The sequence below is a fragment of the Prionailurus viverrinus genome, chromosome A1 (assembly GCF_022837055.1).
Source record: "Prionailurus viverrinus isolate Anna chromosome A1, UM_Priviv_1.0, whole genome shotgun sequence".
Lineage (NCBI taxonomy): Eukaryota > Metazoa > Chordata > Mammalia > Carnivora > Felidae > Prionailurus > Prionailurus viverrinus.
This window is the reverse complement of record NC_062561.1, coordinates 199,025,894-199,043,530: the sequence shown is the minus strand read 5'-3', so window position 1 is coordinate 199,043,530 and position 17,637 is coordinate 199,025,894. Positions and strand designations below refer to the sequence as shown.

At 42.9% G+C, this 17,637-nt stretch overlaps 1 protein-coding gene across 2 annotated transcripts in view; it reads right to left on the bottom strand.

The window, feature by feature from the left end:
• The window catches only part of HTR4 (5-hydroxytryptamine receptor 4), a 157,790-nt gene extending 140,458 nt beyond the window's left edge, over window positions 1–17,332 (bottom strand). For both annotated transcript variants that reach the window (XM_047862036.1, XM_047862046.1), the window contains exons 1-2: window positions 17,301–17,332; window positions 16,673–16,745 (exon numbers count right to left, since the gene is read on the bottom strand). In XM_047862036.1, the coding sequence (XP_047717992.1) occupies window positions 16,673–16,698 (26 nt within the window). In that variant the 5' untranslated portion in view covers window positions 16,699–16,745; window positions 17,301–17,332. The remainder of the gene's footprint in view (window positions 1–16,672; window positions 16,746–17,300) is intronic.
• Window positions 17,333–17,637: the final 305 nt, after the last annotated feature.

Genomic DNA, 17,637 nt, shown 5'->3' with positions numbered 1-17,637 from the left:
TTCTATGGACTTGTGCTCCCTCCAAACCTTGGGAGCCTCTAACGAGATCCTTCCAGCATTGTCAGTTCCGCTGGAACCTGCTACGTGGCACCCCTATTCTCAGCACCTGCTAATTATATCAAACTTCTGGTCCAAACTCCGATCTGTCCATGACGATACAATAATGTTATAGAAGGATGCAATTCAGATCTTATTTAAGCGAACGAAGGGTTTCCGTCACAGCTGAACTTCGAAGAACTCTGACTTTGAGGACAGTCTCCTGTATGCAAGAACTTTGGCCCCTTTATCGGACATCTGCACTTTTAGGCTATCATTTACCCTTTATTTGGTAAAAGAGCTCCATTTTTCTTTGCGGGAGCCATCTCATCCCTACGCTAGTCCATGCGGTTTGGATGGCGCTGAGCCTGTTCTTCATCTCATCTCCAGGCACGGCACATAATCAAGGCCTGCCAATTACCATTTTTACTTCCCCCGGAAGTTCCAATAGAAACGTAACGCAAACCACAATGATTCGGAGATCGTTATGCGGATGCAAACTGGTCCAATGGTCTTTAATTCTTGGAATTTGTTGGCACTCGTGGGCTGGATGACCTTTGTTCTACCTGCATTTGAAGATGACAGGATGAAAGTCTGGACCTTCACGGCACTGCCACATGGTAGGGCCCCACTGAAGAGGATGTCAGAGTAAAGAGACCAATTCCAAGAATATGGTTTGAGGTGCTGGTCCGGCAAGTTGCACTCTGACAGAGCAGGACCTTTCAGTTTGGTGAGCCAACAAATTCTCACCGTTGGTTAAACTACTTTGAATTTTCTCCAAACTGGAAGAATCCTAACATCACTCTTCAAATATTTAACCCACTACATGGATAATCTATGTTTTCCCTGTACTTCAAAGGCCAGCTTCTCATGAAGTCTTCCCTGCTGATGTAAGCACATTCTGAATTTTCCTTTTATTCTGTCCTTTTCAACAAATAGTCTGTAAGGCATGCTATCATTACCGGATAATGATAATTATCTCACCTCGGAGATCCCCCCAGAATCAAGGGAACTCAAAGGTCACTTTCCTATTTCATGCTGAGCTAGTGACAATATTCAACATCAAGTCATTCTTCCTGCTCATTTGGATTCTGTCCCAGCTCCAAACTCCTGGCTTCTGTATAGACCCTGAGACCCAGCTGCCAATTTGCAGCTTTGACTGGTACCCAAATGCATCCCTATGTTTCTGACTGTCTCTTGTAATGACTGCCCCAAGCCTCAGTTACTCTGGGATCAGAGGTCTACCTGACCATTCCTGCTACTTCAGGGACTGTAGATGATTCCCTAGTATATTTTGAGAAACTTCGTTAAGCACAGTAATCTATACGGTTTGAAATGTGCAACTTCCAGATCCCCCAGGGCTGTGGTCTAAATATTACCATTTGCTGGATTTCCCTGATGCCAGCTCTTTGTTATAACGTCACCTTATGGACTAATCTTTCCATCGTGCACCTGTTATGTTTTCCCAAAGCCAACCTTATCCTAACGGATAAATTTGTCTTCAGACATTTCTCACCAAACTTCAGTTAACCTTTCCAAATATCCCAGCCAAGGCCAAACACCATAAAACCACCATGCCTCTTTACTTAGATTTTGGCATCTTATGATATCACTGTTATCATGCTGATGTACTTAGGTTACCCCTGTGTTCACTTACTGCCACATGTATTGTGGGAAAAAATTGCACTAGGAATCAAAACCTCTGGATTCTAATCTGGGCTCTGTCATATACCAGTAATGTGACCTTAAGCACAAAAGAATCCTTTTCATAACCTCGCAAAGTTTCATTTCCTTTATCTCATACGCTAGGTTAATAAAACTTGCCCTGATTTGCTGGATGCCATGAGAATTAGATAACAATGCAAGCGAAAGCACGTCGTAAACGCGGAAATACCGTGTAAATAAATTATTAATACGAAGTCTTATCACCAGACAGAACTGTTATCTCATACACCTTCTTAACTACGAACAGCCACACATATGGTCAATAGTTGGTAAACACTTGTTGATTCACAAGTATATACTCCTAAAACTCCATTTTTAAAACAAAAGAAAAAAAATGTTTTCTGATAAACCAAGTGAGGGGTTAGCTTAGGAAAGATAGAGATGTGGAAGAAAAAGAAGAGGGAGAAAAACATGGGTGGTGAATGATAGAAGTGTTGGGCGAGGGGAAAGGCAAGAGAGAAAGAGAATGATGAGCAGCGGAGCCACTGGAATGCAAGATGACACCCGCCAGTAACACAGCGGAGGAGGGGAGGAGGAGGAGGAGGAGGAGGAGGAGGAGGAGGAGGAGGAGAAGAAAAGGTAGAGGCGAATAGGAAAATGTGACAGAGCAGAAAAGGCATAGGTCATTCTTAAACCAGAGCGATCTGTGTGGGAAACATCCAGGGATCGAGAGGGAAGTGAACTCCTTGCTGCCCAGTGACTTTGGGTCAGGTAGGAGAGAACTGGCCATTTGGAGCCATCTGAAGGAGAGCCCAGCATGGAGTCAGCAGCAGGTGCAGACAACGCTCGCTCCATGGGATGAGATGGGGACAGCAAGTGGACAAAAGAAAAAGTAGGGTGTTGAACAATGGCACAGAAACTGAGAGAAAGAGTAAAGGGGAAGAAGGAGAACTTAACAGTCCATAAAGGAAAACCTTTTGCCAGACCCAACTATTAAGCTCTTGCCTAATGTGACACAGTCTCACTGTGGTTGTGCTTCTTCACCGAATACCTAATAATCTGGGTTGAATTTAACCAGTTCCCTGGACATACTTAAAAAGAAGACTGGAATTTTCAAGCAGAAGGACGCCACGGTGGGAATTTTGATACGTGAGAGCGCCTTCAACTTTCTTCTGGCCTCTTAAGGACATTCCTGTGCTAACATTCGAGATCCCCAGCTGATCTCGGTCATCTCTGAGGATGAAAAAGGAGGACAGAGGTAATGGAGCGAGCAGGTTTCTGCTTAGAGAAGAGGGACAATTCCTGGAGAATGAGACTGTCAAGAAAAAGAGAAAGTCTACCCAAAGGGACCTAATCTCCTGTGAGGGGCCCTGATCACAGAGCACACGGGACCCTCTCTCTGGGATGACACAGGCTCTCTTTCTCAGAGTAGGCTCTCTGTATTGCTGTGACACAACACACTGTCTTCAAAGCCCTTAGCATGGTATTTGGAATAAGTGAAGAAAGTATTAGGAACTCATAGTTGTGAAATACTAGAACTAATGATAATAGCTGGCATAGTAGTAGCCATGGCAGATAAGTGACCGTGGTCTTAGGGCTGGGTGTAATATACCACAGCAGTCTAGTGGTGCAGAGGCGGCTGCCGAACAGCAGTCAGGGGCCGGAGCTCAGGAGGCAGACGTCCTAGGTTTGGACCCTTGGCTCCCCCATGTATTAGCTATGTGAACTTGGGTGAGTTTGACTGATCTTCCTATGTCCCAATGTTACTCCATATAAAACGCTGATAAGAGCAACTTCTGCATAGAATAGAGAGAATGAGAAAATACTTACAAAAGGGTCTAGCTCGGCGCCTGCACGACTGCTCAACGCCTGTTAGCTAGAAATAGCAGGAATGGTGGTGGGGGTGGTTGCCAAGAGGTACATCCCAGTACAGAACATAAAGTAAAGGGAGCATCCACCCCGTCCCTAAAGCTCCCGTGCCATGAGATCGGCAACAGCTTTCCTAGGGAAAGGCGAGGCCTTTTCAACCTCAAGTAGAGAACCAGTGTTCCTTCCAACCTCCCATCTCCTCTCAAATCCCATAGCCTCAGAATCCATAATTACAAGTGAAATTCAGTGTGTGTGAGGGAGGGAGGGAGGCGGGGGATAGAGGTGGTGGCTGTTAATGTAGAGACAGGCCTGCAGTGATAATGAGATCTTGCCTATACAGTTACAGTCGAAACTTCCTCAATTTTAGTTACATTTCTTCCACACTGTGATATGCCAGACAGTGTGCTAGATAATGGGCACACGGTGTCCAGCAGAGAAGGTAGGCACATAAAACAAACAGTTACCAATTACAAACAGCTCTGACAATTACAAACAGTTGATAACAGCAGTTCGTACACACAGCCCCGGGAGTGTAGAAGGGACCCAGGGAAGGCTGGGGGGTCTGCAGGAGATAATTGAGTTTGGATTTAAAGCGCGAGTAGGGAGTTGAGGAAAGACAGGGGATGGGCAAGGTCAAGCTTAAGCTTTAGAAAGATGGCCAGTCATGCGGCAATGAAATGAACTGGAGGTGGGACACTCCCAGTCGAGAGGGAGTTTGGCGATGGTGCCAATCACTCAAAAAAGAGATGGTGAAGTCTCATGACAGCAATGACAGGAAGGGTAGGAGAGGGTTGCAAAGTCAAGGTTACATAATTCTAAATAAAGCAGTGCTAAAATTAAGCTGGTGTAAAAAGGTTACTAGTTATTTTTCCCCCCACAGAGTAAAACCTCAGCAGTTCAACATTAATTGGATAGAAGCATGTCACAATTAATCAAATATGAATTACAGATTTTTTTTTTAAATATGACTAACTGCTTAGGCTTTTTCTTTTGACTAGATGAGATATTTTAAATACCTTTCAAATTCTCTGCGCTTAATTAGCAGCATTGGTCTTCCTGCAAAAAAGTAAAGTGAGGTTATTAAAAGCGAATTTTTTTTTTTCCTGAAGTGGATGGGACCTTTCTCTCCACTGATTTGGTTCCCACAAACGTGCTTCCTGGATTACAAGAAAGTCAATTCCTCTTTCGCTAGTATGGGAAGTCACAACCCTGACCTCAGGCTGACTGCCCAGAGAAGTGATCTGAGAGGGCTATAAATTGTCTCAACAGAGAGACCGGCTGCCCATCCCTTCTCCCTGACAATCAGGGGTGTCAAACTGGGAGATGCTAGCCCATCAATAACACAACCATAAAAAAAAAATGACGTGTTTGAAGTGAACAGACAACCTTCCTGATTCTCAGGATCCCCTGGGGGTGCCTCAATTTGCTTTTCAAAATTTCATCAGCAGTGCCGCGATCAAATTCAGTTCAACCCCCCGACAAACCATCAAACTATCCCTTTCTAGGGAGAGGATCCGATCTTATCCTCTGCTAAAGTATCAAATTAATTGAAAACTTTCAACAGCAAAACTTAATCTAAAATTCACACTAATTCAATGCACTATTTTCCAAATACTTGTGCACTCCTTACATCATAACCCTCATGAGTCACAAAGAATTTGTTTACTACGAAAAAGACTGAGCTCAACTCTCACAACTGCACTGACTAGAAATCAAAGTACAAAGGGAACACTTCAGTACCTCCACGTTACCTAGAGAGACACGACAGGTGGCTTGCTCCCATAAGCTTTCTGAGTGTAGGAGATCAGGAGGGGCGTAGTTTCTGACTTTCACACTAATTGTGCCAAAACTTCCTTAATCCTTGCGAGTTAAGAGAATGAGATGAGCACTGAAGTCTCAAGAGGGAGGAAGCTTCATATACAGGCAGTCTCATTGACAGTAATATCTGGAGAGATACATTCATCTTTCCTTTGTCTAGATCGTTAGAGCCTTGGGGTGGGGGGGTGGGGGTCAACTTCTGTTCTATTCTATTCATCACGCACAAATTTGGATCGGAATCTTTCCCAAAACTTTTGCCCACCGGGCTCCACACAAATTTAACCGAATTTCTATTGGACAGTCCACACAAGAATGTCTCACAGTTTTCTACACCTCAACCAGCTCCAAACCAGCCTCTGTTTCCATGCAACCCTACTCCTTCTTCATGGTCAACTTCAAAATGTCCTCTTCTTCTTTCACACGTGATCGGTCACTTTCTACCAGGAAGTCTGCTTACTAACTTCCTCTAGAATCTGTATCCCCTTCCTCTATCCCCTGCTCTCTCAATCTTAGTTCTGGCCCTTCTGCCCCATCCCCTGGACAAGTGTTAAGAGTCTCCTAACTGAGGGGCTTCTGGGTGGCTCAGCTGGTTGATCGTCTGACTCTTGATTTCGGCTCAGATCATGATCTCACAGTTTGTGAGTTCGAGCCCTACATTGGTCTCTGTGCTGATGGCGTGGAGCCTGCTTGGGATTCTCTGTCTCTCTCTCTCTCCACCCATCTCTCTCTCCCTCTCTCTCTTACTCTCGCTCTCTCAAAATAAATAACTGAGACCCTGAGCCCCCACTCCTGACACCCACTGTAACTCAGGCTGCACTCAGCCAGAAGCATCCACCCAAAAGACCTGCCTCCCCTCTTCTGTGCAGACTGATCACATTCCTGGACCTTCCATACCTAGCTTTTCTCATTTCCTATTACCAACTTCTTTTCAAATGCTGCGCAGTTCTCCTCTTTTACGCATTAAAAAAATGACTTTCTGGTTTTATATATCTACATATACGGTCTCTCTGGAATTCAACTGTTGAAGGTTTAGATTGCAATAATTATAAATAATGAACAATGGTGACCTTTGAGATAAGGTGAGGCTAAAAATGTCAGCCAGAGTGTTGGCAGTGAGACCTTATTATAAATATGTGTCTATATCTGATATGCGTAAGGGCATGATAGTATTGAACATTCAAAGATGAGTACTTTGTATAAAACCCTTTGCAAGCATTGAAATTAATAAAGCCATTATAAGTTGAGGAGCAAGTGAGTGGGCAGAGGAGAAGGGGGAAAAAAAGATTATTCTTACAGTTCTTTAGAAATGCAAATAAGAACTTGCCTGAACATCATTACCTGACTGATAAAATGTTAATCATGTAACAGGTATTTATTTAGAAACCTGTTCCAATTCCTTAATTGAAAAAAGATCTTAAATTCAACACAAACCTATTTGCTAAATGGTAATAAAACAAATTCCCAGGGAGAAAATAGCAGGTACTAAATGTCATAATACGGTCTCTAAAATTGAAGACAGTCTTACCACTGTTTTCAAAATTAAAATGACAAAATAAACAATCTTTACGGTCCCAGCAGGCAGATCAAACTCCCTGACCAACTCGACTCTGGCTACAGAAGGCAATGTAACAGTTCAAAATGGCCTCTTTTCAGACAATCGGTATCTGTCACTCTAGTATATGGGGGGGTAGTGCCCAGACTCTCGAAAGGCACGCAAGTCAATTTTTAAAAACCTGGATAAGCCAAACAAATGCGTCCGCCTGGTCTTCGGTTTGAGAACCCAAGTCTGAAAATGTCCAACGACAGACCCTCCATGACACAGAAATCTTTGCACAAGCAAACAAGATCCAGTGATAGACTCTGACATCAAACAAATCTGAGTGAAAATGCAGTCTTTACCTCTTACTGGAAATGTGACTTTGGACAAAACAACAATCTGTCTCTGCCTCACTGACCTCATATGTAATAACAGGGACCCTTTTGGTAAGTGTCTTAGTTTGGGCTGCTGTAACAAGTCACCACAGACTGGATGGATTGAACAACAACCATGTATATCTCACGATTCTGGAGGTTGAGAAGTTCAAGATCAAGGCACCAGCAGTTGGGGTGTCTGGTGAGAACCCACTTGTACCGTGCAGCCGGCCATTTTCTCACTGTTTCCTCACATGGTGGAGAGTGGAGAGCTCTCTGGGAATTCTTTGATAAGGCCACTAATCTCCTTCACAAGGTCTCCACCCTCATGACCTAATTACTTCCCAAAGGCCCCACCTCCTAACACCATCACATCGGGGGTTAGGACTTCATCAGATGAATTTCCCCGGGAACACAAACATTTAGCTCATAACACAAAGGAACCCATAGAGTTGTCAGGATTAAATGAGATCACATAGGTCGTGTATAAGCATCGGAACCACTCTGGTCAAATGATCAAGGCAGCAAATAACAGCTAATTTAATGTTTTCCCAGTATTGTCTAAACCCATTTTTCAGATTTAGACACGTTTAATTAAGTAACATTTTCATCTAAATTACATACCCTTGAGAAAAAAGTTTGCTGTCTTTGGACAGTTAGACAACAAGTTGAAAAAAAAGCCGTCACTTGGGTTTTAGTCTCAGGTTAACACACTTGTTAGCTGTGTGGGCTTAAGAAAAATCACTTAACCTCTCTGAAACCCTTTGTATTTCCTTTGTGTGCTGTGCTTTGTGAGACTTCTAGAGCCACAAGCCCTAGGCAAAGATGCAGATAATGGAAAGGAGCTTGGAAGGAATTGCAAATAATTCTCAGTGTTGGGCATATGCTTCTTGAGTCTCATAACACCTAATTCTCATAGAGAGGGACAAAGAGATTCCCCCTTACAAAGACTGAATTCCAGGCGACCCTTCACTGCAGACCATGCTCTAATCCTATTAAGCACTGAGGAAATTCTGGCTGGACTGGAACTGAGAATCAAATAGATCTTGTAAAATGTTTTGTAAAATTAGCAACACCTCAATCCCTGCCTCGTTATTTGCACCCGCAGATTTACACAGGTTCGGAGAAACTATCTAGAAAAATCTTTGTGAAATTGGAGATTTAAATTAAGATTGGGGATGTCTGGGAGGACTCCGAAAGAACCAAGCTGTGGTGAGGGATGACAAGATGTCATAAGAGAACGAACCAGATAAGCCAGGGTTGACTGGGGCAAGGAACTCAGAAAGAGTGTGTGTGCGTGGCATTCTGAGAATGTGGATACAGTTGATAGCGACATTCATCAGGGCCCAACCCTTCTGGGTGCCCCTGGAAGATGAGTCTTGAGAAACGGAAATGCCGTATTGCCAATTTCTGACACGCTCCTGTCTCCAGCAATTCTCACACGCGACCCACTTTGATCAAGTAAGACACAGAATACATATTCTTCTCACTTTACATGTGTAATCATGTTGATTTTCCGTATCGAAAGGCCTCTGTTTTACCAGAGTCAAGGTGCAACCTTTGAGTCCCAGGGGCTAGTCATTCAGCAGGATATTATTCAGAGTAGCGCCTCAGTGGAACGTTATCACTGGAGGCTGCTCAGCTCGCTGGGGAAACAGAACTTCAGGGACACCTATGAGCACTCACTTTCAGCAGTTACCAAAGACCCAAAACACTTGGGCAACGTGAACTGGGCAAAAGACAGCTCCCTGCAGTCTAGCAGATGGGGACTCAAAAGCACTGAACTTCAAATGTTTACGTCATGAGCTCATAGGATGTGGAGCCCAATGCATTAGGCTCCAGAGCTCTAAGTCCCAGAGGAAACCACGGTGATAGGGAAAAAGCTGTATTGGCCACTTTTAGGCACGCATCTCGACCAGAGGGGAGAAGCCCGAAAACTATGTGTTCCGTACTTCCTTTGCCCCTAGCTTCTGGTGATGTTCTCTAAATGGGAGTCTCAGAATGGGAAAGTGGATTGCAAAAGGGAGAAAGAACCATTTTTTTGCCCAGAATCTACAGGGGCCTTCAGCAGTGAGAGCAGTAGCAAATGGTTCCTTAAGCAACAAATGCAATAGTACAGCCAGCTTCCAGAAGATCCGCGGCTGAAGCAGGGCTCACCTGACCTCTGGTGAACATACCCTGCTTCCTGCCCTTCCAGGGAGCTTTGTGACCAATTACCTGCATCAAACCTCCCATTGCTTGAAATAGATAAAACAGTCACCATTTTCTGGAGCGGACACAGACAGATACAGAAGCAGAAAGCAACAAGCCAGAGGTGTTTTCCTCTACACGGAGATCACCAACCAAAGGGTTAGTTGCATATAAAGGACAACTGACTATACCGAATAGCATGCAAGACGAGGGGTCAAAAAGACACAAGGAGACCAAGCTCTAGATCCTTCAATTCCCAAACAGGAATGTGCCTAAGTTTGTGGAAGCTTCAGAGTAAAGAGAAAACAGTGCTGGACAGAGTGCAGAAGAGCAGCAGCCTCATCCCAATGAGGCCACTGATTGAGCCTCAAGACTGACCGTCTTCTATCACCTTTGGAAGCCTCAGTTTCCTCGCCACGGAATGGGCCCAATCAGGGACAGATAATCAAAAAATCTCATGGTCGACCAATTAAATGGAGACTGAATTTAAGCCATCGAGAAACTTACGTAGTGTGGCAATTGATTAGCAGTCCCGGGGATAATACAAGCCTACAGCTCAAGGTTACTGTGGTGACTAAAGACGACATGTAACCGATTGATCCACGCGAACCATGAGTGAGATACTATGTTAAGAACCTCACCTACTCTGCTTCTGACCCTCACAAACACTCCATTCTCAGATACCCAAGTGAAAGGCTCAGAAAGATTACATAATTAGTTCAAGGTCATACGGCTAGTAACTGGGGAAGCCAAGACTTGAACCTACATCATTCTGCTTGCCCAAACACCACACTCTGGCATCCTGGGGGCTGGCATCTTGGCTGAAGTCCTTCCAGCGCCTGTACTTTGGAAGCTGTGTAGTGTGACAAGCAAGTTAGCTTGGCTCCACATCAGCAGATTCATACCCTGCAAGAGACCAGTGCTTCAGAAATGTAAATATGCCGTCCTCCCTCCATCCTTCTCCCGGGCTCCAGCCTGATGTCCTCCGTGACCTCATGAGGCACAGGGAGTTTCACCACAGGGTGAGTGCCCGTTAATATTTTCTGTGCTCCTCATCTAATCAAAAGACCAACGGAATTATCACCATTTTATCAGTCAAGCAATAAAGTTGAGTATTATTCCCATTTCCATTTCTAAAGCAACATAAAAATAACCCCTTTTAAATGGTACCCACTCACTTTCTCCTTATATGCTAATGCGTGTCACAATTTCAAAGCCTGGAGAGAGATTTCCTGCAAAACATTTCACTGCCTTAAAGCTTCCCATATTCACAGCTCCAACTGCCAAGTTACAAACAGGAGTTAACTCTGGTTCCAAGTCAATTACCTATTGATAAGTCTTTAGGGCAGACAACTTGTATACATGGATTTCAAAGGCTATGTGGTATTTCAAGGCGTTAGAACGTTTGGCATCAGAGATTCTCACGTCACCCTCAGACTTCAGTGAATCATATGTATCCTCACCAGTATTAATAATCAAACCCAAAATCAACTCCCTTATTTTAAAAGTTGCTCTTTCTCTTTGCTAAATGCAGATCATCTCAACGAATTCTTGTAGTCACATTGATTTCCAGTTAATTGAATTTCCTCATTTGAAGTAATGAGTGGCAACTTAGCCATGAATTTATTAATCCAAAGCCAGCTACTCACCTTTGCTATGATTTTTAATTAATTCTGTCACATATGTACAGCAGGTGACAGCATTTACATCAGGACTATGTAGTTTATATTTTAAAATATTCAGCTTTTTGTATTTATTCAGACTTTCTGTGTTTTATACACAAGCCTGCAATTTTGATCTTCTGTTCAAAAATGTTTAGTGGCTCTCCAACATTAAGGCGTCAAGCCGTACCGAGGGCAGAGGAAAGAAGGGTTCTCTCTCCCGCCCGGAAAACTGGTTTCTTTTTGGGTTCCTTTCTCCCTTTCTTCTTCCCTCTTTCCTTCCTTCCCTAAAGTGGCTAACAAAAATAAACAATATAAAATATTGTCAAGGAAGTGAAGGAAACAAGAGGAAGTGACAAAAAGAGTTGGAAAAATAAAATAACGGAATGTCAGAGCCATAGTGAGTGCCTGGAGAGCTTCTGTTCTTGCTAGTGGTAATTATAAACTTGACTCTGAGTTTCCTAGAAGCTCTAGCAGAAGGAGAGAAATGCTACCATTTTTCGGGAACAATCTGGTAGTTAAAACAAAACAAAGCAAATAGCATGGGCTAGCTCTGAAGTCAATCAAGTCAGTAAGTGATTCGGGGTATCACTAAGTAGTGTCATGAGCTTAGAGATAGCACTGGGGTAAAACCCCACCAGGCTCACTCACTGCCCAAGCACAGGCCGGTGATGTTCTACAATAACTATTGATCGCAAAATCACCAAAGCCATTGTTTCCATTATCTTTTCTTCATCCCTTCAAAAACAAGGCAAGCTGCTTCCTCCAGGGCCCCAACAAGAAGCAAACAGATCATGACACAACATCGGGTGAGTGTCAGATTGTTTGGAAAGAGCTGCCTGCAGACCGCTAAATTTGTAAGATACTATTTACCAAAGGAGAGGATTGTCAGGCACGTGCCTCTCTATCCGGCTTTTCATCATGAGTCTATCTATCCTACATCGACTGCTCTCTGCAATGGACAATGCTAAAGAAAAAATACTGAGAATGTTTCTCGTATTTCTTTTTTTTAATTTTTTTTAATGTTTATTTATTTTTAAGAGGGAGAGAGAGAGCGAGAGACAGAGAGCAAGCAGGGGAGGGGCAGACAGAGAGGGAGACACACAATCCAAAGCAGGCTCTAGGCTCTGAGCTGTCAGCACAGAGCCCAATGCGGGATTCGAACCCACCAACCTTGAGATCATGACCTGAGCTGAAGTCACTCAACCAACTGAGCAACCCAGGAACTCTGCTTCTTATATTTCTAAAATCAGACCTAGTATTTCTTTTTTCAGTCCTACCTTATAGTCCACAGAGAATATAGCTCATTGTATATCTCACTGATAGGGTTCTTTTGTTGCTGTACTAAATTATATTTATGCAATTGTCTTCTAGTTAGACCAGGAAATTCTTAAGAACAGGCATGTACTGGGTGTCTGGGTGGTTCAGTCAGCTGAGCATCTGACTCTTGATTTTGGCTCAGGTCATGTCCCAGGCTCGTGGGATTGAGCCCTGCATCAAGCTCTGCACTGAGAATGGAGCCCGCTTGGGATTCTCTCTCTCTCTCTCTCTCTCTCTCTCTCTCTCTCTCTCTCTCTCCCTCTACCCCTCTCCCTGCTCGTGTGCTTTCTCTTTCTCTCTAAACAAAAATATATTTAAAAAGAATAGGTACTTATGTTAACTCTTCCCGGCACATGGTTTAGATGTTTAATCAATGTACATAAAACAAATGAAGAAACCCTCACTTGCTTGTTTTTACACACGGAGCAATATTATTTAAATATCACAGAAATATACAACTGCTACAAAACAAATAGTATTAGAAGTTGGTCATATTTTGGCTATACGGCCTCCATCTCCTCTTCCTAAAAATCACCTACTTCTTTGGAGAGCTTAACTTTCCTCCATTTTATGTCATCTCCCTGAGTGGTACCTGCTTCCTCTTATAAAAGCTGGACAGCATGGGATCACATGACTTAGCTCAGCCAATCAGCTGTCACCTCCCAGGGCTCTGCCTCTCAAGTAGCATACGGAAAAAGGCAATGGTTGGACATTATCCATGATGCAGTGATGTCCTGACCAATTCTTCCTAGCTCTATGAGAACTCCCAAAGTTCTTGTTTATTTGCAAGCCTGGTGTCCCACAGCATTCTCATCTTAATTATTTGACCCTGTACATACGTTGTGGCTTCCCCAAAATTACCTTCGAACACATTAGCAAGTTAGTTTCCGATGCTTGTAGCCAAGAACACTGATAGATGTACAATGGCACAGATCAAGCTTAATTAGCAAACCCAGTTAAAGGAGACCTAGCAAAAATAAAGTGGTCAGTATGGCCAGAGAAAATACTTAAGTGTTAGAAATTTTATTTAGCCCTAGATATCATCAACTAGGACCCCTCTGTCCCTTGATACCTGGGAAAAATTGGCCAGAATCTCTTAATTCTACAGCCCATAGAACTTTAAGATTTTCACTCTGATTTCCTGCCATGATTCTCCTGCCATGTCTATTCTTCTCCATCCTATGCCTTTTGAGTGTTCATTCTCATACACTCATTCTCCCTTCCAAACACACTTTCCCAGACAGGAATGTCAGCCCTCTCACTAATACACACATACGCATTCACGGAACGTATCTGTGGTCTAGTCGAGGCAGTGTGATTACGTGACCTTGAGCAGGTACCACTTTGTTCCTTAGTTACCATGCACTGCACAATGAGGATGACAATGACCTGCGCCTCACAGGGCTGCCTAAAAATTAAATGGGATGTTACACATGAAGTTCACAGTGCATGTATGGTAAACCTTCAACTCTCAGCTCCTAGCCAAGCCAGAAAATTTTCCTAACGAACCGGAGCCTGGGAGAGGGCAGCACACACACCATACGTAGGCACTTCAAACAAACAAACGAACAAAGATTCGCAACCTAACTTCCCTCAAAGTCCCTCACAGCCACCATGCCATTGGCTGGTTCACGCTTGTCTAAGCAGTGCCCCAAAGTCCTCTCTTCTCTGAATCTTTTCTCTTGTCCAAACTCCTACCTCCTTTTTCATCTATTCTCCTGTCTTCAGAGCAAGCAGAAAAATTCCTCTCCCGTACCAGGGTCCTGGGCTCTTTGCCTCTCATTTTATGTGGGCACTTCACAAACTGAAGATATTTCCTTACCAAAAAATAAATAAATTAATTAATTAATTAATAATAATAATAGTGATAATTTTTGGTTTCTGCCCTTAAAATAATAAAATTTACCCCAATTATGCCTAGAACATTGGTTTCCAGACCCTAGTCATTTGCATGTTACCCTTATAATTTTTTTCACCATCTTTTATTAATGAATATTTTTAAATTACACAATATTTTTCCTTAAACAAACTTACTTTTAGATTTTAAGTGAATGTAGTTTAAAAGGAAACTACATTTCACCACTATAAGTGCCAAAATAGTATTACTCACATGGTAAGAAGGTTACCTTGAAATAAAAATTCACTTAAAAAAAGATATTCACGTACCACCTAAAATCATTATGTATTACTAGTGACACATGCATCACAATTTGATAAATGTGAGCCTAAAATACGTCCTTTATTATGAACATCCAGAGGCTGGACTGAGGAGGGTATGGGTGGAAAGTCTGTGCATTTGTATGTTACTAATTGTGTGGGTAGAGAGTAGGCGTGAGTGAGGATGCACATATGTCGATGGGATCAGGTTAGAAATGTGACAGAGACGACGGTCCAGAGATACGATTCTGGGGAGTGATATCATCTTGTATCCTCCAGGATTGTCCCACAGCACCCGGGAGAATGGCTAGTGTTCATTTAATTGAACTATAACCCGCTGTTGGAATCCAACGCTGCTATAAATAAATGTTGAAACACTGGAAATGTTAGGGATCATAAAATCTGAACTATCCAAAAAGAAGCTCCTTTTACCAAAGGAGGCAGTTTGAGACCGTGTCTGAAAGTTAAAACAATGTCATAACTTAACAATCATTGATACTGCTTGCTCCCTTTGGGCTTTTAACAAAAATTAACAACACTAAAATTGAGAGTCTCCAGATTCCGCTCCACTTTGTCTGTACAAACAATGTCACAGACTTTTGGAGGGAAATGCAACACAAGGCACCAGCTTAAAATTCTGGGTTAAAGTTCTAAGACTCGGCCCCGAGTCAGTGTGTTGGGTAAGGAACCCAGTCCAGGGAGCTTCTACTGCAAGTGTAAAATGTTTTACTGCTAAATATACAGAGCCTTTGTGCCTATCTAGGTAAACTAGAACACAACCCTATTTGAAATATATGCAGTAGACCACCAATGGCTGGGTGATCAGCGAGTCTTTATTCAATATCCACCATGTGCCAGGCACTACGCATGAGACACATTCTACCCTTAAGGAATCCCCGGGTTTGGGGTGATAGTAACATCTCTGCAGCTTGAGTCACCAGAGTTCCTGTCAAGATATTTGACAGCTCCCTTTTATCGTGGCATTCTACTATATCAAACACAGAAGCACAGTGCCTCTCATCTACACCTGAAACATGCTTTCCTATAGGTCTCGAGTGAAAAAAGCACGGCCCTCATGAGTGCACCAGGAGCGTATTTTTTTTAGAATGTCTTCCAGCGATTGATACGTACGGCTAAAGCTCGGCCCCGAATGCCAATTCATAACATTTAAGCCTTACTGAATACAATTTTCTTCCACGCTATTTGATTGTGCCAAATAAAATGCCAGCAAACCTTTAGAGAAAATCTTCCTTAGGAGCCATCCTATTATCTGATCTCCAAGAGTTGCAGGAAATGACAGGAAAACAAAATAAAACCGTTTAGCTTTATGTAGCTATACCATGCAGTCATCACGTCACGTGATCTAATGACCTGGCTGGAAAAAAAAGAAGCGGGCAGACTAGAACCTGTTATGAAAAAGCTATTTGAATGCATATCTACAGTGTAGATGTACAGAGAGACGTTCTTAAGCTATTTTTACCCTACTTAAATACATCTCCATTCTTCCTATTATAGAGATGAATATCTGTTTTCATGTCGCACCATCTCTCATAATGCAGACTTTTAGCATAAGCACCTAGAAATATTTACAGCCATATTATATTTATCGTTTAGGCAGAAAGGAGGAAAGAAGCCACAAATCATCAAACAGCATCACATTCGTGATTACACATGAAACACTGAAGAAAAGCCACATCTGGGGGCACCTGGGTGGCTCAGCCGGTTAAGCGTCCGACTTCGGCTCAGGTCATGATCTCGAGGTTCGTGAGTTCAAGCCCCGCGTCAGGCTCTGTGCTGATGGCTCACAGCCTGGAGCCTGCTTCTGATTCTGTGTCTCCCTCTCTCTCTGACCCTCCCCCCGTTCATGCTCTGTCTCTCTCTGTCTCAAAAATAAACAAAGGTTAAAAAAAAAAAAATTAAAAAAAAGAAAAGCCACATCTGCTGGATGGGTAACTCTACTACAACAGATTTTTCAGAGGCCTTGTAGTTCAAACGGCCATAATTTACGGCAGCATAATTACAGTCCACACAGAAATACAACATACCTCACATTCGCATCAAGTTCGTCCATTACAGGAAACACGCATGGGTGAGTCGGACTGCAGTGCCCACAAGGTCCTATAATGTGGAAATTAAAAAGAAAAAAACAGTTAGACAATGAGTTAATGTGAGAAAATAAAAGTCTATGCTAAGGGGAAGAAACTGCCAGATAATCATGGCTTCCTATTTATCACGACTTTTGTAGAGTATCAGAAAGTATTTAGTCAACCATACTACAGCAAAGAGCTATTGACGTACTGGAGTATGACACAGCCGAGTACCGCAAAGTGGCTTTACCATTTTACTAATCTGGACATTAAAACACATGGGTACTTCTTTTTACTCCATGCTAATCAGCGTACTTTTTGTTCTTCCTGGAAACCCAGCTTATTTATGTGGTCTGCACTAGGACATTAGCTAATGAGAAAACAAGTTGCTACACTGTTATGATGAAAATGGTGTATTCCCTAAAATGGTCAGCCATCACGTTTCCTATGAGGATTTTCAGGGTGTTTTTTTTTTCTTTTTTTAACTCTTTTTTGAGGGTAGGTAATCATATATCCGTTTGAAAAGAAAAAAATCTCTTGAGAACTGTCTGCCCTGAAGAAACTCGATGGTCATGCACATACATACACATTTCCGGAGGGGCCCATGATTCCTTGAAGGACACTGATGAACCCCAGGCTAAGAACTCCGACTTGAAAGGCAGTTAACTTCCAAACTACCCAAAGTTCCTCTGGCATGCGCTGTCAGACCTTGTACATTTCACTGGGCAGGTACTCACAGATCCACCAAGTTGGCCCTCTTCACTGACTGTAGTTTCCTTTTTCAGAAGAATTCCTATGTTTGTATCACATTTGATCCACACCATGGCGAATCAGAGAATGCAGGGGCAGAGCCTGATCCGCTTCTTTGGGGGTGACCCTAAGCTGGTCTCTTTTTTTCCTTTTAAGCTTCACCATCTACTTCT